Raw genomic sequence first — 26730 nt, forward strand, 5'->3', positions numbered from 1 at the left:
ATTGTTGTACTTCGATACAATTAAGCGTTAAATGCAGAGACCGAAGATTACCTTCAAATTGCCCACCAAAGCTCATCTCGATGTATCTCATCGCATTTCATCGTTCAATTATCATCATGCACGAGCAACTTCACCGAATTGCCGCCTTTATCGTCTTTGTAGATCAATTGAAGGTAGTTTTCGGTGTCTCCATCTAACGCTTAATTGTATCGAAGTACAACAATAGTGTTGAAGAGCGCACAATCATCTTTCATCATCTTTGGATGATAAGAGAGACTCTCTTTTTTCTGGAAAGTTGTTCATTCATTTGGCTACTTTATTTGATGTTAATTGAAAGATGAGCTGAGTTACACTTCTGAGATGTTCATTATACTTATTAATCCGTTTAATAGTATTGCTTTTTTTGTAAAATTATTGTTACTTTTGTTATTGTGTTTACCCTTTAACTCAATTAATTGTATTAAAATAGTGAATCTTCAGGAATCAATTAGTGAACTCGAAGATTATGTTAAAAACTTGACTGCTCAACTACGAGAAACTGAATTGCGTTTATCTAAAGTCGAAGATGATTGTCAATGTGGATTGCATTATCAACAATCAGAATCCAATAGAAATAATTTAAATCATAAAATATCTATTGTCAATTATCAACTTGCTAATCGTGTGAATAATAGTTCTGTTAATTTAAATTTAAATTTAAACTGTTTATCTTCAAATGGCTCTGCAATTGAAAATGGATCAAGTTGGACATCAAATTGTGATACATGCAAATGTATAAATGGTTCAATTGATTGTAGGCGAGTCAAGTGTCCATCACTCAATTGTAAATCATCGTATTATTTAAATGATAAAGATTGTTGTCCAGTTTGTCACAAGAAGTGCTTAAAGGATGGCAAATACATTGAACATGGTGATGTTTATATTAAAGATTGTGTTAAATGTGTTTGTGAAGGTGGATCATTAAGATGCAAAAGGATTAATCCATCCACTTATTGTCCACCATTGAATTGTCCAGTTGATAAACAATTTAAAAAAGATGGTGAATGTTGTAAATATTGTTTAGGTGAGTTTAGTTTCACTTTGATCTGAATATTATTCAGAAATTTTATCAATTCATTTCATCTAATTTTTCATCTTCCCTAACTTTTGCTTTTCATTAAAAGATTATGATTTTTGTGGCCAAGGACATGATTGTCATCCAAATGCAAGTTGTCACAATTTAAAAACTGAATATACATGTAAATGTAAATCAGGTTTTTGGGGAAATGGTAAAGATTGTCATGATGTTAATGAATGCCTTGAACTTGGTGGAATCAATGGTCATTTATGTCGAGATAATTCAAAGTGTGTTAATACAAATGGATCTTATTATTGTCAATGTTTACCTGGATTTAAGAGAAGAGACTCACTCAATTGCATCGGTAAATTTATTTTATTATTGACTTTGTTCATTATTTTAATTGATATTTTTATTTTTATTTTATTTTAATAATAGATATAAATGAATGTGAATCTGGTGGGAATCATAAATGCAATGAAAATGCAGCCTGTATAAATACTGAAGGAAGTTATTATTGTAAATGTTTACCAGGATACACTGGAAATGGAACTCATTGTAATCGTAAGTCCTTTTCCGAAGTTGGTATCCGTTCAATGTAATATTAACATTAATGATTTGAATTTTACAGCAATTTGCAATAAAAAATGTGCCAATGGAGGTAAATGTATTGGACCAGATAAATGTTCATGTAGAAGAGGATTTTATGGAAATTATTGTGAAAAAGGTTTGTCTTTTGATCTGTTTTTGTCTTTAAGTCTTCAGTTCTCTCATAATGACCTTTCCATTATCATTTTTTTCAGATATTGATGAATGCTCATTGAATATTCATCATTGTCCAGTAAACTCTGGATGTATTAACAAACCTGGTTGGTATTACTGTCAATGTCTGTCTGGTTATACAAGTTTAATTGAAAGAAACGATTCCAATTATCAATTGAAATGTATTGGTGAGTATTGGTATAAAGGCTACAATGTAACTCTTTTGACGCCATTAAGTCTAGACATTTGTCTTGTCTTTATTTATACATTTGTATTAATTTTTGGTTAACCAATTTTTTACCCAATTTCACTGTTAATCAGATTTGGATGAATGCAATGAAGGAATAGATACTTGTGATGAAAACACAATTTGTGTTAATACTGAAGGAAGTTATAGATGTGACTGTTCATCAACTATATCATCTTCATCACAATCACAATTACAATCGCTAAAACTGTCGTCTTCATCATCGTCGTTGTCTTCCTGTTCGCAAGACTGCGTCTATCTTGGTCAAAGACGTTCACATAATGAAACATGGGAATCAGAAATTGATTCATGTTCTCAATGTTCCTGTTCTTCAGGAGTTACTAATTGTTCAAAATTAGAATGTGATTGTTCTAATCCTAATCATGTTAATATTGATTGTTGTCCTAAATGTCAAACAACTGGAGACTGTGTCGATCAAGAGAATGATAAATTGAAATATAAAAATGGTGAAACTTGGTTATATAAATGTAAATCATGTCAATGCTCGGTAAGTTGATAACGATTTAACACTTTCCTCTCATTTCAATTGATTCATTTTTCGATGCCAAGATATTTATGGTTATAACTGGCAACAAACGAAATGACATTTAACTTTTTGGCTCATTGTTAATGTATTAGTTTGTTGTTGGTATTAGCTATAAGTTATTGGTAATAAGGTTGGTCAAAATAAACTAACAAACAAATTTTTTGTACTCTACAGTTTGGTGAAGTTGATTGTTATGACATTGATTGTCCACCAGTACAGTGTAATAACCCAATAAAAGGTGAAGATGATTGTTGTCCACGCTGTGAAGATGATCCATGTGAAGACTTGTCGCCAAGTTCATCAACAGCTTCATTTGACAGAAAAATATTTACATCAAAATTAAAATCTCAATCTCAACGTAAAAATGTGACTCAATATAAACCTTCTAGTTCATCATCACCATCATCATCAAGACCAATAATAATAATTAAGCCCGGAATCTCAATAAACTCAACAATCTCTCATTACAATAAACATAATCCTGGTTGTATGTATCTTGGCAAATCTTATGAAAATGGACAAAAAATTGCAATTAAAAAAGATCCTTGTGCTTCTTGTAAATGCAAGGTAAGTCGAGATATGAAACTAATTTAGACGATCATGTTTATTGTTGCCAAGTACAGTTTGTAACAGTTGAACAGTTGAATAAGAAGAAAGGATTTTATCAGACTTCCAATAAGAATATTTTATTCACTTTCTTTTCTCTCTCTCTCTCTTACTTTTAATCTCCTTCATCATCATCATCATAATCATTTTATGCATTCATAACATCCTTCATCTTCTTCTCCCCAAATGTCTTTCCTCGACCACAAGGTGTTATCCATCGCCCTCTCTTTCCTTTCTTCCATCTCTTTCTCTCTCCATTACTCTCTTCTTCCCCTCTCATGTGTCGCGTGTGCAGGAGCATTGGACTACCGGTGACTGTAGCACGCGTCACGCGCTTTTACCTTCATCTTCTTGTTTGAAGAAAGTAGTGTAACTGTGACTCGTGCCAGTGTCGAGTTCACCTGGTATTTTCTCTTCTCTTTTTTTCTTCATCGCCAGTAACATTATCTTTTCTTTTGATCCTCATCCTCATAGGCATCTGCTTATTCCCTTCTATTACACTCTTAACAGTGATCTATTGTAATGTTATTTAGATTGCCCCTTCATTCCTCTCTCTCTCTCTTTTCTCTTTCATTTTCATCAACTTTTTTTCTTCTTCCTTTTTAATTCACCTTTACCTTCTGATCATCTTTAATTCTCCCTCAAAATCAATCAAACAGTTACATTGCAATCAAAATGACCAAACAAGAAAAAAGTCAATTTTTCTCTATGATATTTTTCATCCGTTATTTGCTTATTTTCAATTGTATTGCCTTAATCCATACGTAAATTGAGGTCGAACACACATTTGACCTGAAATCAACATTCATAAGTAAATGTGTTTGTACTTGAAATGAACAATTTTAGGGTAAAAAACATAAACTTTACTCTCTTCAAAGATCTCAATATTCATAGATGTTTTCATTGTTATTTTAGGTGAAAATATTGACAAAAATTATCCTTTATTTACTTAAAAACTAACATTTAAACAGATTGACAGGCAAATTATTAGAATGAAATTATAATATGAAAAATGGGTTTCAGTGTTTCCCCTCTTTACTAGATTCATTATAATACAGATTGACAACAGTAAACAATAACAATAACCAGTCAACACAATTATAATAATTATTAACTTACTTTCAAAGTGAATCAACAAAACAGGAAAAATGAAAGAAAAAGTAAAGTCAATAATGATGATGATATTAAATTTCATTGTAATTCAATAACTTTTTGCCTGAAGCCATTTTATGGTCAAAAATGTAAGCATTTTTCAGAAAATTTTGCATCAAAATAATAACTGAACTGATAAATCCGAATGTTTCATAAAATTGTTGTTGCCTGAAGAGTTTCCAATATTAAAATCCATATTATGATGAAAGTTATTAATTATTGATATAAATAAATGAATGATTCATAAAATAACGGTTATGTTATATGCCATTGAACTTGATCATGTTTTTATTCCTGTCCTTCAATTTATAGTAACTTCATCATCATCTCATCATCATAATCATAACCATGTCACTCTCACTCTCACTCAATATTCCTCTCTCTCATCCTCTTTCCTCCCTCCCTCCCTCTCTTCCTCTGTCGGTCTCACGACACCTTAACTTTGTTTGTTTACCTTTTCATTTACATGGAAACCACAATAACAATTCAATGTTGTTTCATTTCTTTCATTTCTATTATTCCTTAACTTTCTTTTCAATTTTAACCAATTAATTCAAATCAATTAATCCTAATCAACTAATCATATTTATTTCTTTCCTTTTGCATCATTTTTTTACCAAATGATTAATTGAACCAATTAATATCCAGATAACCCAAAGTGAACGTTCAGCTCAATCTATAAGATCTTCATGTTTTAACAGTAACAATCGGTAAATGTTTGTGATTGATTAAACCAAAGCAATTAAATGCACAATCAGTTATTTGCCTGCACGCTTACCAAAGCATTTGCATGAATTTCAATTTTTTTGCTATTTGCATGAAAAAATCTCTAAAATTTGAATCTCTTTTATTCCAATGCACATCATTTCACTTTTTTATAAATCATTTTTATATTTTATTTTGCATTTTACAATTCATTTGATTATTCATTAATTTTTGATTTTGCTCTTTTGTCAAACCATTTATTCATTGCCTCTTGTGTTTATCATTTTTACATGTCAATTGCAAGACTTGCATTAAGCATCATCTTCATGTAAACAACAATCAACTAATTATGGTTAACCCAAGTCATTATTATTAACAGAATGGTTAACAATAAAAATATGTTGACCGCCTGTTGTGCTAGTTACATAGACATTTATATTGCTATTACAATAATAATAGTTGGTTTAAACTTGAAAACAAAACATTGAATTACTTCAAGAGTCTATTTTTACAACAATCAGTCATGAGTAATGTAGACAAATGAGCAATTATCAATGATTAATTCAATAATGATAATAATAATCATCTACAATTCATTGGCACTTTTTGCTGCTTCTTAAGCTTCACTCAACACACACCAAACAATATATTATAAACACATAAAATGCTTATTTACACCTCAAAATCACTTTACCTTTGCATGAATATCACTATTTTTATCCCAAAAAATATTCTAATAATAATTAATAACTAATATTCTTCTTCTTCCTTTTCCAATTAATCAACAGAATGGCCGATTATGTTGTAAATATTATGCTAATTGTATCAATGGCTCTTCATCTGTATTTAATGATCATTTGAATGAATATAAAGACATGGATTCGCAAATCACAAATGATAATGGAAATGATGAATTGGTTGAAACACCATTAAATGGATCCTGTTAATCAAATGAATGATCAACTGGAATCAAATCATCATCTCAATCAATTGAAATAAATCAAAAATATTTGATCAACTCTCAGTTTCAAATAAAATAAATTGAAATTGAACAAAATGAAGCTGAAACTACTCAACAAAATCCAATAATGATTGGTAACTAAATGATCAAGGATCACTTTCATGAATCCTGATTACAAACAAATCTACTTAGAAATTATTGTTCAATTGAACAGTTGATTAATCAAACCTAAATTTAAAAGAGTTGTATTATCAACTCAATTAAACCGTAAGTAACCATCTCGATTGTATCTGTGTGAATATCAATACTAATTTATTTTCTGGTTTCATTTCATTTTCACAGACAAAATCTCCATTCTCAATACAATTACAACAATAACAGTTAACTTTGAAGGTTAATTGTTAAAAGGATTGTCAAAACAAAGTTGTAATCTTTAATTTAACTCTTCCTTTGCTTTTGACACAAAACCATCATTTGTATAAATTAATCAATTGTAATTTAATATTATTATTATATTTAATAACGAATTGAAATACTTAATAAATTTCAATAAACTCAACATTCGTCTTGAAACTTTTGACATCAAATGAACTTTAATTCACCTTGTAATGATATTATAATATTTCCTTAAAATCATAAAGTTTTTCATATTAATCACAATTACAGTTCAATGTTATCTTAATTGGCGATCAAAACGTTTAGCAAAAATCGTTAAAAAGTTTAAAAATTAAAGTCAAGTTTGATTTAAAATTGATTCATTTACTGAGAAAACTTAACATCTAATCATTCAATCCTAAATTCAGACAACATTAAATTTTCAATTTGTATTAGAAGATTAGGTCCCAATGCTCGAAATGCATAAGACATTTTTGAAACTCATTTTCAAAAAAATTTTAACGGGTTGTATCCAGATTCTTGTTAAACAATTTATAAAAATTAAGCCATTTTATGCTAATTGGGAGGCCTCGAATTTGAATTAAGAAAACCTTCGTTTATCAAAAACAATAAACTGATAATTTATCGCTTAAATTTACGTAAAATGGTGGCCTTTTTTGAGATTTTAGGCCTAAAGAAAAACAATTTAAGTTCATCGAAACTCGAGGTAAGGAAGTGTGGCTATCATTTACCGTTGGTGCCATTCTGACATTTGAAACATGACGATCATCGGGACTTACCTAATCACCTTATAGCAACAATTTAGACAAAATTAGACAATAATTCATAGTTTCGCACTAATATTGCTAAGGAATTGTCTAGCATTTCCGTTTACAAAGGTAAGATTATTAATTTACTTTCACTTACCTATCAGTTTCCGGTAATTAATTCAATATTTCATTAGACTGTGAATTACCTCAATGGGGGAGAGTTTAATGTAGTGAAACAATTAATAGCTTCATCAAAGTGAACATTTAATGAACGGTAAAAGCATTTCATTTACATTCACAATTGCCTTTTGATGAGGTTTACATAATATTTCAGTGTTCACATCATTCCAGTCAGTTTGCATGGACAATTTGATAGTTCAGACATCTATTTGAACAGCAAATCAAATCAGAAATCAAATTGGTGTAATTTTTGCTTAACTTGAACCTCGCGCTCTTTACCCTTCTAACGTTTCCCATTTTTTTCCCCCTTAGCATGACTTGCCATTTGAACAGTTAACGTCTTTAAGCTTTACGGTTATTTTATGTTAAATGTATACTAATTGTTAACTAATTATGCTTCCATTGTTAATCATCTTTTATGTTCATTAATAGTTCCTGTGTTAAGTGTGGTTTGGAAAAGGTCTGTTCTGCTATTGTTTGTTCATAGTGTTCAATGGAAGGTTTCTAGCGTAACTGTAATGGCTTTTGTTATTTCTCATAGTTTTATCGAATGGATTTCACATTCTGGACTTTGAGGACTTTATTTTGAAATTGTTCATGGTTCTCACAAGCATGTAAGTGAAATTTGATTTGACAGTTAATTCAATGATTGTTTTCAACTATTGATTGGTGTGATAAAATCTTCAACAATGATCTTTGATCGGGAATATTTTCTTGTTCAATCCTTGCTTTCCAGATCTCAATTGAGTAATCAAAGGATATGTTGTTGATTTTTGTTACATTACATTAAAACAAACATCTTCAATGGTTAAATTGAATTTAATTAATCATTTATTCTTCCTTTCCATCTATTTTTAGGTTGTAGTTGAAAGTCACCAAGAACAGCTCATCATGAAGGAAACAAGAAAAATGTCTAACTCAATGAAAGTAAATGTCATTTATTATCATAATGACGATCAAGATATAACCGATAACCAAGTTAGATGATGCCACCGACATGTTCCCAATGTTAAAAGTTAAAAGTAATTATCTCAATCGTATTCTGTTTACCTGATTGTTATTTTATTACCTTAGGTACTGACTACTTTACTAACTGGAATCACACGGTTTAAAGCTAAAGAAAGAAAGAGAAACCTAAAGCGTTGTCAAAGTCAAGCCTTTTTTGCCAAAAATGTATAGCAATGGTGGAAATCTTATCGGCAAAAGTAAACAACTTTGTCCAATAAAGTCTAAACAAGAAAAACGTTTTGTTACCCGTTAGCAAAATATTATCTTTAAAATGGAGAAAAGACTATCATAATCATTTTTTGGCGGGATATGAGTGATTTATTAATACAATGAATATTATCGATAACGGGTTGGCCAGTTGACATGAAATGCTCTGAATTAAACTGAAAGTTTAGCTGAAAGTTCATTGGCGTACACAAGACCATTGCAGGAAGCCTTTTTGACCGGACAAGTGTGACTTTGTTAGCATGAAAGTTTCTCCTTGTATGGCTCTTGACTAGCTTAGGCAATGAAACAAAAAATTTAATGTTGATCAAGATGAAGTTGAAAATTTAATTTGATTAGTCTCTCTTTATGGAGTTTTTTACTCTTTATGGTTTGATATAGCTTGACCATATGATGAACTAAATGGTGATCATTATGGGATAAAGGTGATGAAGATGCTCAAATAACAGTACAAGAACGGTAGCATTGTCAGTATGTTGTTTACCATACTGACCACGGATACACACTGGTCAAGACTCGGCAGGAGGTAAAGATCACCCAACATTGATTATCCATATTGGGTAACTTTGTAGTCACTCAAGTTCCAATTATTGGTCTTGTAAAGTTTTACCCTAAAGGCAAAAGTCAACTTTGACCAATATTTCAAAATGAAATTACCAAAAGTAAGTTGAACAACATTTTTGTCTAATCATCATTTACCAAATACCCACCTGTGCCTACCCGGCAGGTCTCAAAAGCATATCAGTCAGCTTAGTTACATAAAATGGATCAATACCAAAAGTGATCAAATCAAAACAATTCAGATCAATCCTTGTCCAAATCAAAATCTTTTTTTTTGGTAAATCATTAGACAAAGAAGAATAACATTTTCCAAGTTGACTTCACCGTTGATATTTATGGCCTTACTTTTTATTACCTTTAGCTTCAAACATCCCATTGATTAGTTGGAAATAAATCTCCGTAAAGGTGTCGAAGCTGTTGCTGGCCTTCATATTACATGATACGTTTTCACGCCAATGAATCAACCTTTAAAATCAATCAACTTCATTACACTGTTTGGTGTCTAAAAGTGGAATATTATCTAACATTACTGGACATTATCATTGACCATTAAGTTTCTCCCATCGAGTTATGTAGACCATTTCACTTCAATCAAAGCTGAATCAATTTTGACGGTAAACAAATGGAGAAAAGGCCCTTTTCGTTGCATTTTTGTTTGAACCTTATGCTAACCAAACCCTAAGATCATAATCATTATGAATGATTTTAATGATGAACTTGACGATGAGCAAGCCTGTTGAAGGATTGAGATGCTATTAATGATGATATAAAATGGTTCAATTGTGCTTTGGTTCATCCTTTGGTGAAAGAAAAAAATCTAAATGAGAAGAGCTGAAAGGATGCAAAAAAGGCAACTCTTTGATCACTAATTAACTTATGATGGTGATGAGACACAATTAATGGAAAGCTACTTGATCGTATTGATAATGATGTTAAAAAGGTTGAAAATAGTTTTACGGAAAAAGTTGGTTTCTTTTTGGGATCAAAAGGTTTGGCCCCTTGTCAACAGACCTTAATTTGTTTGATAATCTTGATTATCTTAATGATGGGAAAGGGTTAACAGCATTCAGGTTATGCGGTTTATTTTTGTTGTTTCGTTTTAACACTGTTAGAGATTAATTAGGTTTTACCTTGTTTAATCATAATCAAACCTTACAACGTTAATTATGCTGCTTGTAACAACACAATGTATCAACCATTGAATACACCCAACATCAGAATGTTCAACTTGAAATGTTTTCCTGATCAAACTGTATAACCATGTTTAGCCAATTACATTACTCTGATTAAGTGTATTTGAATGGCCTAAAGAAGAGCAAATCAAATTGAATTGACTTGCAATAACATGACAACTCTGTAACAGTTGAAGCCTACTTTTGTTCAGACTCGTCAAGAAATAATATTCATTCAAAGTTTTATCCAAAATCTTTGAAAATTTACTTCAACATTAAAGTTTAACTTGACTTTATTTTGAATGGATATAAATGCAAGTAAAGTTTTGAAGTTGATTCAATTAATCAAATCTGATTTAGGCTAACCTTCAATCTAGGTTTCTTCAGTTTGTCTAGTTGAGTTAGATAAGCTTTCCCTAAGAAATAAATTTTTTTAGGAAAATTGATTATTAAATCGATAAATTGGACACGCGATCTTTATAAGACATTGCATAGAGTTTTTTATAAGTTTTCAAAAATTTTGTGCGAACAACTTTCATTAAGTCCAGAACGGCTAGCTACTTTTCCCATGATTTCATCCATTTTTTTTCAGAGACAAGGGGTCCGTAATAAAGTCTCGCAATGAAAATGAATTGAGTCTTTTCAGAGAAACTGATTGTTTAGAAGATAAATAGAACTTGCAATCTTTATTAAACATTGCTTACGCTATTTTTAAGAGTTTTCAAAATTTTTGATGAAACACTTTCCATTGGATTAAGGGCTAAACGACTAGCTACTTTTTTCGATGATTTTGCCCCATTTTGAAATTACTCTTTTGAGAGCTTTTTTGGCCTTATTCAGCATACTTATGTCACGAAATTAAGTCTAATTTTGGTATTGAATCAATCAGAAAAGGCAACCTTTTATTTTTCCAACATTCTTGTCCAAAAACCGTGCCATTTGAATTTAGTGTCATTTTTCATTAACGACCCTTCAGCTTAGATTCTAAGTTTTCAAAGTTCAAATGCTGTATCTTATAATAAGATTCTTATTATCTCATGGATGCTAAAACATCTTGATTATGTTATTTTGCAACAATACAGTTGCGATCAATTGTTTTATCATCTACGAATCATTAAAATTGATTTAACTGTAATAAATATTTTACTCATAATAGTCACATCAAGGTGTGGATATTATTTTACGCTTATTTGGACTAATATTCATGTTTCACCAAATGCATAATAATCAATGTCATACTTTATGTGTTCAATTTTTTGATATTTGTAAAGCACCGATCTAACTGACGACTGTTTAATGCTCATTATCGAGTTATTTTGCAACAAAGTGACCCGAGTTTATTGCTTCAGTTTCAATTGAATTCAGTTAATAAAGAAGTTTATTTAATCCTAACAAATCACTATCACACATTTATATGCCGATTTGAGGTCATATTTTTGGCACTCTTTTCCCGCTCAAAGGTTCTCTCAGTTTACTTACTCAAGATTAATCAGTCATCGGCTTATTTCGCATAATTATTGTGACACCAAATTAATCTAAAACAGCTGTAATGTTCAATAAGCTAGCGATTCTGACTATGCATTGTGTATAATAGAATGCGAATGAGCAAAAGCATTATTCAACTTGAAATGTAATCTCAGCACAACTGACAAATCAATCTTTAGAAGTCGAATAATGCTTCGAAGCTGTTTATAGCTCACCTGAAATGCCATAAATCAGATGGTAATCATTCGAATGAATTTGATGCAAAAAAAACCAAACTTAAATAAACTTATCCTTGATGTAGTTTCAATCAAAATATTTACTGTTGCTTATTAAACCGCAAAGGTAGCAAGAAAAAAACGAAAACAATTAACCTTTTTCCTTAAACCTAATAGCCATTAATAACATTGAATTGGATGCAATTTCAGTTTTCATAAATTACCTTTTAAACCACAAAAAAGCAGCATTCATTTAAAGATTAAATTGGTTGAATGAAATTGAAAAAAAGATTCAATTTTGATTCCTATTATTATCAAAGGAAAACCCGATTCTGAAACCTCATCAATTATGTTAACACATATAATAAGCACGAAAATACTTAAAGAGTTAAATTGAAGTGAAAAAAAGAAAAGTTACTTTTTTTAATTACAACTAACAAGCCCGTTAAATGTTGAACATTGCAGGGTAAAACAAGGGATAAATCATGATTAATTGAAAACCATTTGATTGTCAAGGTTGAACGATAAAAAGTGTTTAATTTGGTGCATTTTCATGGTGATATTGATTGATACTTGCAACTGACGGAAACAAACCTTATGGGTTAAGCTCAAGGCAAACCCATGTAAGTTTAATCTATCATGAGAGATCAATTGAAACAATCAGATGAACAATGAGACTGAAAAATGGATTGAAAGTGTTTCCCCTGAAAACAGGTATTCAAGTGTAGGAACTGATCAGGTTAATCACTTTGCATATTTCAAGTTGAATATGCCAATTAAGAGGTTTTTTCTGGGTTCGAAGATTGTCCTTTTCTTACACTTTTCCTGCTGATTAACAGACGAAGATGAATTGTTTATTTCAATGAATCATGATAATTTCACTTTTGTCTTCCTCATCATGATGGGTTCATCACATTATCACACCATCACACAACTGATTAATGTCGGTTAATGCACCTTGAGCGTTGAGACCAGTTGAAACGGTTCAATGTAATTGAAAATTGTAACTTTGTTTTTTTATTCATTCAACAATTATCAATCAAGAGTTTCTTCATTTAATCAACTTCTCAACCAAAGTTGTCAATATTGATATTGTTAACGTTTATTTGTAAAGGGTTTACAGGTTTTACCATGTTTACAGTATTGATATTGTTCTGGGTAAGGTTAAGATAATGATGATTACCAACCACGAAGGATGAAAGGATTGATGGACTCATCATCATCTTTTATTTTCACAGTTTCCATTATTACAAGATGATCATGAGAATTGGTTTGTGTGAGTTCATTATTTTGTTTTTTTTCAGCATCTTTGGATGAAAGGAAAGATGAATAATGATGATAAAGTAAGATGGAGAGAGAAAAGATGAAAGGAAAAGTTGAATGACAAGAAAAAGAGAAAAAGATTTTCATCATTTTCCAAGTCCAATGACAAGTCATTTGCAACCTAACAGAGTCAACCAAGTCAGGTCAAGAGAAGCACACAATAAAGGCCTTTTACGTTGAAATAATTTTGCATCTTTTGATTGTTAAATTTAATGAAATTTTTGATGCTCGGTTGATGTCAATTTGGTCAGGTCATAAGACATTTTACATTCAGAGATAGTTACCCAAGTTGGGTCGTAAAGTGGTTCGTGTGCTTTTATCAGGAAAATTTACATTTCCATCATTTCCATTATTGTGATATTGATATTGGTTGGTATTAATGGTTTATATTTTTGGTTAACTTCATCTTGATTTTTGATAAAAGTGAAGGTAAGTAATCATGAGGAGGAGGAAAAAGGATGAGAGATGCAAAATTGGATGATAAGAAAAGAGTGAAAAGATGTTTTCATTGTTGGACATTTTTCTTGCTCTTCCTGTTTTAATACATGGACTTTAAGACCCTTTCACTTTAACTTATCATTTGCCTTTTGTATTAATATAATGTACAAATGGTAACGTTTGATGATGATGGTTGGCTAGGTTGAAGATTTGCAGATGATAAATGTGAATGTTGAGAGAGAGAGACAATTTGATTAAGTAAAGTCAGGAAAGGATGATGAAGGAAAAGGAAACGATTCAGTCTTAGGGTTGATTAAATTGATGAAGCTTAACTGTTCTGCTGATCTATCAACATTACTTATCGATTATTTAGCAAAGCAAAAATCTACTTTTATCAGGTCTTCTTCACGATCATCATCATCACATTATCATCATATTACCCTAATGCCCAGCGCCCTTATAATGACTTTAACTCTTTAATAAAGGTCGACTTGTTCATCAACACAGTAATCATTATAATCATTATACAGGGTGTTAATAAATCGATTTTGATAAAACTTCGAAAATCTTCGAATAGCCTCATTAGCATTCTGAACTACTCATTAGTGACATGCAACGAGCACTGGATGTACAGAGACAATCTGTTCGTCCATGATTTGGTGTAAATTTCAATGAATTTCAATAAAAAACGGAGAGCAAACAAAAAAAAACTAAATTACACCAAAAAAAAACGAAAAAATATTACATAAAACTTTTCATGAACGACTGTTTTTATCTATAAATAAACTTTTCAAGATTTGGTTGTTAGCCCCTAGAATCGCCTATGTTTGATACAGAATCAAAGCAACTTATAATGAATCAATCTACACTTGGGATTAATAAAATATAAGATTAAAAAGTTCTATTTGTATGAACCAGAAAAAAAGAAACGTCTAAAGTTCATTTATCAACACCCTGTACAATCTCAATGTTGATCAAACTTTTGTGATCGTTCATTAGGCTCATTAACTGATCAATAATTGAATCGACGTTAGTTACTGCTGATGATGGAAATATGTTTAACACCATTTGTTAATATCTCAACCTAATTGTTAATTTTAACCAGAATTACTTGAAACTCTTCATGATAAGGTTAACCTCAATTGGAGTAACCTTTGGGTTAATCAACATGTTTTTACTTCTTTGCCTTTGTCAACGTTAATCTAATTTGTATCAACCTCAAATGTAATGGTTAAGGTTTATAAGGTTAGAAAGGTAAATAAGTAGAGACTCAATTTTTGTCATCTAATAATTTGTTGAAGATTAAAACTGTAAAAGTTAAACTGAATTAAAATGGCCAATTAAATGGAAAAATTTGAGTTTATTTTCTGGTCTAAAGGATTTTTAATTGAAACAACATCTACAACAGGTTGATTGACAAGATTAACAATCCCTTTTCATGTAAAATATATTTCAAATTTTAAAATAATTACTCGTTCCAGTGTTCAACAGTTTATATTTTATTACAACCCAAAACTCAGGTAACACTTACACCTTATAGGCTTTACCCCCTTTAGGGATAATCAACCGTCAAATACAATTTTAAAGTCGATTGGAACAACATTATTTAATCTAATTAATTCGCTTCTAAATCGTTAATTTAATCCCTCTTCAAATACAGGATTATCAATTAGCAATGTTACATGATTCTTAACCTGATTCCTGTTTCATCAACAATTAATACAGAAAGTAAGTAGAGTCAGAAAACATCGGTTAACATCATTTCATTTCCTTTTTTTGAACAACTTTTACAATTTAGTTTTTTGAACTTGTCAAGTGAAAAGACTTAGCACTGAAAAGACAAAAGTAAGTCAATATTTTCAAGATTTCTATTAATAATCATTGTGAAGATGTTGAAAATTATTAACTCTTCCACTTTGTTTGGTATCATCTTCATGATCATCGTCAGCTAAGTAATCATTCAATTTTGGTATGATTGGTGTTTGAATGCTAATGCATTTTCATGCCTCCGCACTTTATCGACCAAATGATTTGTTACATCGATAATTTTGATTTCACATTCAATAAGAGTTAATCTGGTTTGCTTTTGATTCAAGTTCTTGTTGACAACCTGTTAAATATGAAAAAACCGATGAGATAGTTAATTGAAGAGCATTAGGCAAATATTGAAAGTAAATCATCTTCATACCGAGATTAAATCCTCTTCACCTTCTCCTTATGTTTGCACAATTGTTTCAGTCAATATCTAATCGGATACAACGTAGCAAATTGCTTGAATCAAAGGGTAAAACCAAAATTTCAATGTAGCAACTTTTTATCAGATGGTAATCAGGTTGAAATAGACGTGTTGGAATAATCAAGAGTCAAAAAATGAAACATGACTGTCACAACAAGACGAAGTGCTTCTTGTTTCCTTGTTGTTTAATTTCGTTAACCAGATACAAGATTTTTCTCCACGCTTTAAAGATAAGCTTTATTTTGCTAACGGGTAACAGAACATTGTTCTTGTTTAGACTTTATTGGACAAAGTTGTTTACTTTTGCCGATAAGATTTCCACAATTGCCATACATTTTTGCCAAAAAAGGCTTGACTTTGACAACGCTTTAGGTTTCTTTTTCTTTCTTTGGCTTTAAACCGTGTGATTCTAGTTAGTAAAGTAGTCAGGACCTAAGGTAATAAAATAACAATCAGGTAAACAGAATACGATTGAGATAATTACTTTTAACTTTTAACATTGGGAACATGTCGGTGGCATCATCTAACTTGGTTATCGGTTATATCTTGATCGTCATTATGATAATAAATGACATTTACTTTCATTGAGTTAGACATTTTTCATGTTTCCTTCATGGTGAGCTCTTCTTGGTGACTTTCAACTACAACCTAAAAATAGATGGAAAGGAAAAATAAATGATTAATTAAATTCAATTTAACCATTGAAGATGTTTGTTTTAATGTAATGCTACAAACATCAACAACATATCCTTTGATTACTCAATTGAGATCTGGAAAGCAAGGATTGAACAAGAAAATATTCCCGATCAAAGATCGTTGTTGAAGATTTTATCACACCAATCAATAGTTGAAACCAATCATTGAATCAACTGTCAAATCAAATTTCACTTACATGCTTGTGAGAACCATGAACAATTTCAAAATAAAGTCCTCAAACTTCAGAATGTGAAATCCATTGGATAAAACTATAAGAAATAAAAAAGCCATTACAGTTACACAAGAAACCTTTGATTGAACACTATGAATGAACGATTGCAGAACAGACCTTTTCCAAATCACACTTAACACAGGAACTATTAATGAACATAAAAGATGATTAACAATGGAAGCATAATTAGTTAAAAATTAGTATAAAAACATAAAATAACCGTAAAGCTTAAAGACGTTAACCGGTCAAATGGCAAGTCATGCTAAGGGGGGAAACAAAATGGGAAAGCGTTAAAAGGGTAAAGAGCGCGAGGTTCAAGTTTAACAAAAATTAACACCAATTTGATTTCTGATTTGATTTGCTATTCAAATAGATGTCTGAACTATCAAATTGTCCATGCAAACTGACTGGAATGATGTGAACACTGAAATATTATGTAAACCTCATCAAAAGGCAATTGTGAATGTAAATGAAATGCTTTTACCGTTCATTAAATGTTCACTTTGATGAAGCTATTAATTGTTTCACTACATTAAACTCTCCCCCATTGAGGTAATTCACAGTCTAATGAAATGTTGAATTAATTACCGGAAACTGATAGGTAAGTGAAAGTAAATTAATAATCTTACCTTTGTAAACGGAAATGCTAGACAATTCCTTAGCAATATTAGTGCGAAACTATGAATTATTGTCTAATTTTGTCTAAATTGTTGCTATAAGGTGATTAGGTAAGTCCCGATGATCGCCATGTTTCCAATGTCAGAATGGTACCAACGGTAAATGATAGCCACGCTTCCTTACCCCAAGTTTCGATGAACCTTAATTGTTTTTCTTTTGGCCTAAAATCTCAAAAAAGGCCACCATTTTACGTAAATTTAAGCGATAAATTATCAGTTTATTGTTATACATAAATGAAGGTTTTCTTAATTTGAATTCGAGGCCTACCAATTAGCATAAAATGGCTTAATTTTTATAAATTGTTTAACAAGAATCTAGATAAAATCAGATAAAAGATTATCAAGAAAATGAGCTGGAAAAATGTCTTATTCATTTCGAGCATCGGAACTTACCTAAGCCTCTAATACAATTTGAAAAGTTAATATTGATCACAACTTTGGGAATGGGTGATTAGATGTTATGTTTGCTCAGTAAATGAATCAATTTTAAATCAAACTTGACTTTAATTTTTAAACTTTTTAACGATTTTTGCTAAACTTTTTGATCGCCAATTAAGATAACATTGAACTGTAATTGTGATTAATATGAACAACTTTATGATTTTAAGGAAATATCATTACAAGGTGAAATTAAAGTTCATTTGATGTCAAAAGTTTCAAGACGAATGTTGAGTTTATTGAAATTTATTAAGTATTTCAATTCGTTATTAAATATAATAATATTAAATTACAATTGATTAATTTATACAAATGATGATTTTGTGTCAAAAGCAAAGGAAGAGTTAAATTAAAGATTACAACTTTGTTTTGACAATCCTCTTAACAATTAACCTTCCAAGTTAACTGTTATTGTTGTAATTGTATTGAGAATGGAGATTTTGTCTGTGAAATGAAATGAAACCAGAAAATAAATTAGTATTGATATTCACACAGATACAATCGAGATGGTTACTTACGTTTTAATTGCGTTGATAATACAACTCTTTTAAATTTAGGTTTGATTAATCAACTGTTCAATTGAACAATAATTTCTAAGTAGATTTGTTTGTAATCAGGATTCGTGAAAGTCATCCTTGATCATTTAGTTACCAATCATTATTGGATTTTGTTGAGTAGTTTCAGCTTCATTTGGTTCAATTTCAATTTATTTTATTTGAAACTGAGAGTTGACCAAATATTTTTGATAAATTTCAATTGATTGAGATGATGATTTGATTCCAGTTGATCATTCATTTGATTAACAGGATCCATTTGATTGTGTTTCAATCAATTGATCATTTCCATTTTCATTTATAATCTGAGAATCCATGTCTTTATATTGATTCAAATGATCATTAAATACAGATGAAGAGCCATTGATACAATTAGCATAATATTTACAACATAATCGGCCATTCTGTTGATTAATTGGAAAAGGAAGAAGAAGAATATTAATTATTAATTATTATTAGAGTATTTTTTGGGATAAAAATAGTGATATTCATGCAAAGGTAAAGTGATTTTGAGGTGTAAATAAGCATTTTATGTGTTTATAATATATTGTTTGGTGTGTGTTGAGTGAAGCTTAAGAAGCAGCAAAAAGTGCCAATGAATTGTAGATGATTATTATTATCATTATTGAATTAATCATTGATAATTGCTCATTTGTCTACATTACTCATGACTGATTGTTGTAAAAATAGACTCTTGAAGTAATTCAATGTTTTGTTTTCAAGTTTAAACCAACTATTATTATTGTAATAGCAATATAAATGTATATGTAACTAGCACAACAGGCGGTCAACATATTTTCATTGTTAACTATTCTGTTAATAATAATGACTTGGGTTAACCATAATTAGTTGATTGTTGTTTACATGAAGATGATGATTAATGCAAGTCTTGCAATTGACATGTAAAAATGATAAACACAAGAGGCAATGAATAAATGGTTTGACAAAAGAGCAAAATCAAAAATTAATGAATAATCAAATGAATTGTAAAATGCAAAATAAAATATAAAAATGATTTATAAAAAAGTGAAATGATGTGCATTGGAATAAAAGAGATTTTTTCATGCAAATAGCAAAAGAAATTGAAATTCATGCAAATGCTTTGGTAAGCGTGCAGGCAAATAACTGATTGTGCATTTAATTGCTTTGGTTTAATCAATCACAAACATTTACCGATTGTTACTGTTAAAACATGAAGATCTTATAGATTGAGCTGAACGTTCACTTTGGGTTATCTGGATATTAATTGGTTCAATTAATCATTTGGTAAAAAATGATGCAAAAGGAAAGAAATAAATATGATTAGTTGATTAGGATTAATTGATTTGAATTAATTTGGTTAAAATTGAAAAGAAAGTTAAGGAATAATAAAAATGAAAGAAATGAAAAAACATTGAATTGTTATTGTGGTTTCCATGTAAATGAAAAGGTAAACAAACAAAGTTAAGGTGTCGTGAGACAGAGGAAGAGGGAGGAAGAGAAAGAGAAAGAGGATGAGAGAGAGGAATAATGAGTGAGAGTGAGAGTGACATGGTTATGATTATGATGATGAGATGATGATGAAGTAACTATAAATTGAAGGACAGGAATAAAACATGATCAAGTTCAATGGCATATAACATAACCGTTATTTTATGAATCATTCATTTATTTATATCAATAATTAATAGTTTTCATCAAAATATGGATTTTAATATTGGAAACTCTTCAGGCAACAACAATTTGATGAAACATTCAGATTTATCAGTTCAGTTATTATTTTGTTTGGTTGATGCAAAATTTTCTGAAAAATGCTTACATTTTTGACCATAAAATGGCTTCAGGCAAAAAGTTATTGAATTACAATGAAATTTAATATCATCATCATTATTGACTTTACTTTTTCTTTCATTTTTGTTTTGTTGATTCACTTTTAAAGTAAGTTAATAATTATTATAATTGTGTTGACTGGTTATTGTTATTATTTACTGTTGTCAATCTGTATTATAATGAGTCTAGTAAAGAGGTAATACACTGAAACCCATTTTTCATGTATTATTTGATTCTAATAATTTGCCTGTCAATTTGTTTGGATGCTAGTTTTTAAGTAAACAAAGGATAATTTTGTCAATATTTTTACCTAAAATAACAATGAAAACATCTATGAATATTGAGATCTTTGAAGAGAGTAAAGTTTATGTTTTTTACCCTAAAATTGTTCATTTCAAGTACAAACACATTTTACTTATGAATGTTGATTTCAGGTCAAATGTATGTTCGACCTCAATTTACGTATGGATTAAGGCAATGGAAATGAAAATAAGCAAATAACGGATGAAAAAATGTCATAGAGAAAAATTGACTTTTTTCTTGTTTGGTCATTTTGATATTACAACAAACACATTGCTATGTAACTGTTTGATTGATTTTGAGGGAGAATCAAAGATGATCAGAAGGTAAAGGTGAATTAAAAAGGAAGAAGAAAAAGTTGATGAAAATGAAAGAGAAAAGAGAGAGAGAAATGAAGGGGCAATCTAAATAACATTACAATAGATCACTGTTAAGAGAAGGGAATAAGCAGATGCCTATGAGGATGAGGATCAAAAGAAAAGATAATGTTACTGGCGATGAAGAAAAAAAGAGAAGAGAAAATACCAGGTGAACTCGACACTGGCACGAGTCACAGTTACACTACTTTCTTCAAACAAGAAGATGAAGGTAAAAGCGCGTGACGCGTGCTACAGTCACCGGTAGTCCAATGCTCCTGCACACGCGACACATGAGAGGGGAAGAAGAGAGTAATGGAGAGAGAAAGAGAAAGAGAGGAAAGAGAGGGAAAGAGAGGGCGATGGATAACACCTTGTGGTCGAGGAAAAACATTTGGGGAGAAGAAGATGAAGGATGTTATGAATGCACATAATGATGATGATGATGATGATGATGATGAAGGAGATTAAAAAGTAAGAGAGGGAGAGAAAGAAAAGAAAGTGAATAAAATATTCTTATTGGAAGTCTGATAAAATCCTTTCTTCTTATTCAACTGTTCAACTGTTACAAACTGTACTTGGCAACAATAAACATGATCGTCTAAATTAGTTTCATATCTCGACTTACCTTGCATTTACAAGAAGCACAAGGATCTTTTTTAATTGCAATTTTTTGTCCATTTTCATAAGATTTGCCAAGATACATACAACCAGGATTATGCTTATTGTAATGAGAGATTGTTGAGTTTATTGAGATTCCAGGTTTAATTATTATTATTGATCTTGATGATGAAGGTGATGATGAACTAGAAGGTTTATATTGAGTCACATTTTTACGTTGAGATTTTAATTTTGATTTAAATATTTTTCTGTCAAATGAAGCTGTTGATGAACTTGGTGACAAGTCTTCACATGGATCATCCTCACAGCGAGGACAACAATCATCTTCACCTTTTATTGGATTATTACACTGTACTGGTGGACAGTCAATGTCATAACAATCAACTTCACCAAACTGTAGAGCAAAAAAATTTGTTTGTTAGTTTATTTTGACCAACCTTATTACCAATAACTTATAGCTAATACCAACAACAAACTAACATTAATACATTAACAATGAGCCAAAAAGTTAAATGTCATTTCGTTTGTTGCCAGTTATAACCATAAATATCTTGGCATCAAAATATGAATCAATTGAAATGAAATGAAAGTGTTAAATCGTTATCAACTTACCGAGCATTGACATGATTTACATTTATATAACCAATTTTCACCATTTTTATATTTCAATTTATCATTCTCTTGATCGACACAGTCGGCAGTTGTTTGACATTTAGGACAACAATCAATATTAACATGATTAGGATTAGAACAATCACATTCTAATTTTGAACAATTAGTAACGCCTGAAGAACAGGAACATTGAGAACATGAATCAATTTCTGATTCCCATGTTTCATTATGTGAACGTCTTTGGCCGAGATAGACACAGTCTTGCGAACAGGAAGACGATGATGATGATGAAGACAACGAAGATAGTGATTGTAATTGTGATTGGGATGACGACGAAATAGTTGATGGACAATCACATCTATAACTGCCTTCGGTATTAACACAAATTGTGTTTTCATCACAAGTATCTATTCCTTCATTGCATTCATCCAAATCTGGTTAAAAGTAAAAATTTGGTAAAAAATTGGTTAACCAAAAATTAATACAAATGTATAAATAAAGACAAGACAAATGTCTAGACTTTACGGCGTCAAAAGAGTTACATTGTAACCTTTTGTTTAAGGCTCTTAATACTCACCAATACATTTCAATTGATAGTTGGAATCGTTTCTTTCAATTAAACTTGTATAACCAGACAAACATTGACAGTAATACCAACCAGGTTTGTTAATACATTCAGAGTTCACTGGACAATGATGAATATTCAATGAACACTCATCAATATCTGAAAAAAATGATAATGGAAAGGACATTATGAGAGGACTGAAGACTTAACGATAAAAAACTTGATGTAAAAAGCATAAATCGAAGCAAAGACAAACCTTTTTCACAATAATTTCCATAAAATCCTCTTCTACATGAACATTTATCTGGTCCAATACATTTACCTCCATTGGCACATTTTTTATTGCAAATTGCTATAAAATTCAAATCATTAATGTTAATATTACATTGAACGGATACCAACTTCGGAAAAGGACTTACGATTACAATGAGTTCCATTTCCAGTATATCCTGGTAAACATTTACAATAATAACTTCCTTCAGTATTTATACAGGCTGCATTTTCATTGCATTTATGATTCCCACCAGATTCACATTCATTTATATCTATTATTAAAATAAAAATAAAAGTAAAAGTAAAAATTGAAATTAAAATAATGAACAAAGTCAATAATAAAATAAATTTACCGATGCAATTGAGTGAGTCTCTTCTCTTAAATCCAGGTAAACATTGACAATAATAAGATCCATTTGTATTAACACACTTTGAATTATCTCGACATAAATGACCATTGATACCACCAAGTTCAAGGCATTCATTAACATCATGACAATCTTTACCATTTCCCCAAAAACCTGATTTACATTTACATGTATATTCAGTCTTTAAATTGTGACAACTTGCATTTGGATGACAATCATGTCCTTGGCCACAAAAATCATAATCTTATAATGAAAAGAAAAAGTTATGGAAGATGAAAAATTAGATGAAATGAATTGATAAACTTTCAGAAAAATATTCAGATCAAAGTAAAACTAAACTAAACTTACCTAAACAATATTTACAACATTCACCATCTTTTTTAAATTGTTTATCAACTGGACAATTCAATGGTGGACAATAAGTCGATGGATTAATCCTTTTGCATCTTAATGATCCACTTTCACAAACACATTTAACACAATCTTTAATATAAACATCACCATGTTCAATGTATTTACCATCCTTTAAGCACTTCTTATGACAAACTGGACAACAATCTTTATCATTTAAATAATACGATGATTTACAATTGAGTGATGGACACTTGACTCGCTTACAATCAATTGAACCATTTATACATTTACATGTATCACAATTTGATGTCCAACTTGATCCATTTTCAATTGCAGAGCCATTTGACGATAAACAGTTTAAATTTAAATTTAAATTAACAGAACTATTATTCACACGATTAGCAAGTTGATAATTGACAATAGATATTTTATGATTTAAATTATTTCTATTGGATTCTGATTGTTGATAATGCAATCCACATTGACAATCATCTTCGACTTTAGATAAACGCAATTCAGTTTCTCGTAGTTGAGCAGTCAAGTTTTTAACATAATCTTCGAGTTCACTAATTGATTCCTGAAGATTCACTATTTTTATACAATTAATTGAGTTGAAGGGTAAACACAATAACAAAAGTAACAATAATTTTACAAAAAAAGCAATACTATTAAACGGATTAATAAGTATAATGAACATCTCAGAAGTGTAACTCAGCTCATCTTTCAATTAACATCAAATAAAGTAGCCAAATGAATGAACAACTTTCCAGAAAAAAGAGAGTCTCTCTTATCATCCAAAGATGATAAAAGATGATTGTGCGCTCTTCAACACTATTGTTGTACTTCGATACAATTAAGCGTTAGATGGAGACACCGAAAATTACCTTCAAATTGATACAAAAAGATGATAAAGGCGGCAATTCGGTGAAGTTGCTCGTGCATGATGATAATTGACCGATGAAATGCTATGAGATACATCGAGATGGATTTTGTAGATCATTTCAAGGCAATTTTTGGTGTCTGTAATTGTGGTTCTTCACTTCTAGTTACATATGACCGGTTATTTGCTGGTTACGAATTTCTTGCCGCCAAATTTGAAAATCAAAATAAAGTTTGCGCTCCTTTAGTGAATGTCCAATCCAATAGGTGCCATCGACACCAACAAGTAATAATATAACTTTTGAGTATAATTTGTGAGTCAACTCAAAAATTGACTCAGACGGTGCTTTCATAAAATTTTCGTTGCACACTTGCAAGGTGCAAGTTGCAAGTTCTATTCTGAATTAATTATTGGCATCCATTTTCCGAAATAATGTCGCGTTTCCGCTAACACGTGAAAAACGTGGAGAATGCATAGAAGTAATGAAATAATAATCAGAACTGAAACCACGTTAGGGATAGATTTTGCATGTACAATAAATTAATGAAATTCATAGACGATTTACAAAAAGAGATTTATTTTGATCCTCCACCCGCAGTCTGATTTTTTTTAATTAACCATAAGTCACATTGATTGTGAGATTACATATTACGAATTCTCGGTAAATCGAGATGGACAAAAACCAATGAAAATTCGTTGTGACACGGCAGCTGCTACGGGACTACCCAGTCAATGTTGGCAACTATGCCAGAGCAACGCACATTTAACGAAATTGACAAATGAGGTGTAGCTTCAGCGTTTATGCCAATTACTGTACGGTACATTATATACAGAGAAGTGAGACGCATAACAATGCCATTCAATGTCATTTTTTCATTGCGTTTTTTGCTTAGATGCCATTTAATGTAAATTGTACTAAAGAATAAAAAAGCGGCAAATTTGAACAGTAAATATTTTATTCAATACCAATTTAATTTTAAAGAAAATAAATATCAAAATCTGAAAAAACAAATAATCAATGTAACAAAATGTACAAGGTGTTCCGGTCAATAGGTCGGACTCTTGAAGGCTCACAGCTCAGCAACTGTTCAGCCGATTCTTATCATTTTCACTAAGATTGATTGAAAAAATGTTAGATTTTTGTTTGGCCTACGTTCTCCAGGGAATAACAAGGAGACAAAGGGCTCAACATTTGCGAGTATGTGAGTTCATCTCGGATGTTAACCGATGTTGCATTTGATCGAGAAAATGACTTTTTCATCTAAGAACTAAATCGTTTGGCTGGTCACTCAAATGAGTAATCTCTGCTTATCCATGTTTTTTTATCATCATCTGTTTTAATTAACGCTAATTTGCTTTAATTTCCTTTAATTTGCTAAAATTCTGTGCCTTAAATCGTTAATCTCATTTTAATTCATTCAATAAATCTCTTTTCAATTCATAGACAATGCGTATTTCATCATCCTTTTGAAAAAATGAAAACGGCACACAAAACTATCTATCAATTTATAACAATGTATTCGCTTTATTCAAAGCATCCATTTACTATGCTTATAGCTGGACCAAGTGGTTGTGGTAAAACATTCTGGCTAAGACAGCTCATGCACAATGTTGGAAGGTTCTTCAATCCTGTTTCTAAAAAAATTTCCTATTTTTATGCAGAATATCAAAAATTATTCAACACAATGATGGATGTTGACTTTATAAAAGGTTTACCTGATGGTTTGATCGAAAAAGTGATGGATCAGAGCCATCTGTAGTAATACTGCTCGTGACGAGTTCCAGCTCAACGACCAGAAAGACCTGACCCGCAGTATCGACAGCAATATTTAGCGTCCTTTTCTTTGGCCGTCCAACTTTATTCTAAATAACTTAGAATCACCTGGTTGAAGGTCCCATGGCACATCTTTATCGGTGATCACGTCCTGAGCCTGAGTTAAGGAATTGGTCATGCGGTGAACTTGTTCACC

At 30.7% G+C, this 26730-nt stretch overlaps 2 protein-coding genes and 2 long non-coding RNA genes across 6 annotated transcripts; 2 read left to right on the forward strand and 2 right to left on the reverse strand.

The window, feature by feature from the left end:
- Positions 1 to 270: 270 nt before the first annotated feature.
- Positions 271 to 6596, forward strand: LOC107370571 (protein kinase C-binding protein NELL1-like). 2 transcript variants are annotated; one of them, XM_089266318.1, is made up of 10 exons: positions 271 to 1063; positions 1164 to 1421; positions 1496 to 1621; positions 1689 to 1784; positions 1861 to 2007; positions 2141 to 2574; positions 2788 to 3180; positions 5020 to 5081; positions 5865 to 6304; positions 6380 to 6596. In XM_089266318.1, the coding sequence occupies exons 1-9, from the start codon at positions 361 to 363 to the stop codon at positions 5935 to 5937; spliced, it is 2292 nt and encodes a 763-aa protein (XP_089122444.1). In that variant the 5' UTR covers positions 271 to 360; the 3' UTR covers positions 5938 to 6304; positions 6380 to 6596. The 2 variants fall into 2 exon arrangements, with proteins under 2 accessions (XP_089122444.1, XP_089122443.1); XM_089266317.1 differs by lacking the exon at positions 5020 to 5081 and having other exon boundaries at positions 296 to 1063.
- Positions 6597 to 7665: 1069 nt separating this feature from the next.
- On the forward strand, positions 7666 to 10624 carry LOC107370569 (uncharacterized). The gene is made up of 5 exons (XR_001570665.2): positions 7666 to 7822; positions 7904 to 7976; positions 8221 to 8384; positions 8437 to 9257; positions 9518 to 10624. It is a non-coding gene; the product is annotated as an uncharacterized LOC107370569 (long non-coding RNA).
- A 4646-nt stretch (positions 10625 to 15270) lies between these two features.
- LOC107370570 (uncharacterized) lies at positions 15271 to 17210 on the reverse strand. The gene is made up of 5 exons (XR_001570668.3): positions 17071 to 17210; positions 16918 to 16990; positions 16510 to 16673; positions 15978 to 16457; positions 15271 to 15899 (listed from the first exon to the last, which is right to left on the reverse strand). It is a non-coding gene; the product is annotated as an uncharacterized LOC107370570 (long non-coding RNA).
- Positions 17211 to 18284: 1074 nt separating this feature from the next.
- On the reverse strand, positions 18285 to 24916 carry LOC107362682 (protein kinase C-binding protein NELL1-like). 2 transcript variants are annotated; one of them, XM_089266321.1, is made up of 10 exons: positions 23875 to 24659; positions 23512 to 23769; positions 23305 to 23430; positions 23142 to 23237; positions 22898 to 23044; positions 22321 to 22754; positions 21716 to 22102; positions 19796 to 19857; positions 18587 to 19026; positions 18285 to 18512 (listed from the first exon to the last, which is right to left on the reverse strand). In XM_089266321.1, exons 1-9 carry the CDS (start codon positions 24575 to 24577, stop codon positions 18954 to 18956), a joined length of 2286 nt encoding a protein of 761 aa, XP_089122447.1. In that variant the 5' UTR covers positions 24578 to 24659; the 3' UTR covers positions 18285 to 18512; positions 18587 to 18953. The 2 variants fall into 2 exon arrangements, with proteins under 2 accessions (XP_089122447.1, XP_089122446.1); XM_089266320.1 differs by lacking the exon at positions 19796 to 19857 and having other exon boundaries at positions 23875 to 24916.
- Positions 24917 to 26730: the final 1814 nt, after the last annotated feature.

Source organism: Tetranychus urticae, chromosome 1 (genome assembly GCF_039701765.1).
Source record: "Tetranychus urticae isolate SD_2017Ah chromosome 1, NJAU_TeUrti_SD_1.0, whole genome shotgun sequence".
Taxonomy (NCBI): Eukaryota; Metazoa; Arthropoda; class Arachnida; order Trombidiformes; family Tetranychidae; genus Tetranychus; species Tetranychus urticae.

Excerpts from the sequence above, each read along its gene's own strand:
- LOC107362682 (XM_089266320.1), bottom strand. The coding sequence starts at position 24,577 with ATGTTCATTATACTTATTAATCCGTTTAATAGTATTGCTTTTTTTGTA. Across the intron at positions 22,103-22,320 it reads GTAAATCATGTCAATGCTCG|TTTGGTGAAGTTGATTGTTA; the intron begins GTAAGTTGATAA and ends TTTGCTCTACAG. Across the intron at positions 19,027-21,715 it reads GTGCTTCTTGTAAATGCAAG|AATGGCCGATTATGTTGTAA; the intron begins GTAAGTCGAGAT and ends ATTAATCAACAG.
- LOC107370571 (XM_089266317.1), top strand. The coding sequence starts at position 361 with ATGTTCATTATACTTATTAATCCGTTTAATAGTATTGCTTTTTTTGTA. Across the intron at positions 1,422-1,495 it reads AGACTCACTCAATTGCATCG|ATATAAATGAATGTGAATCT; the intron begins GTAAATTTATTT and ends TTTTAATAATAG. Across the intron at positions 3,181-5,864 it reads GTGCTTCTTGTAAATGCAAG|AATGGCCGATTATGTTGTAA; the intron begins GTAAGTCGAGAT and ends ATTAATCAACAG.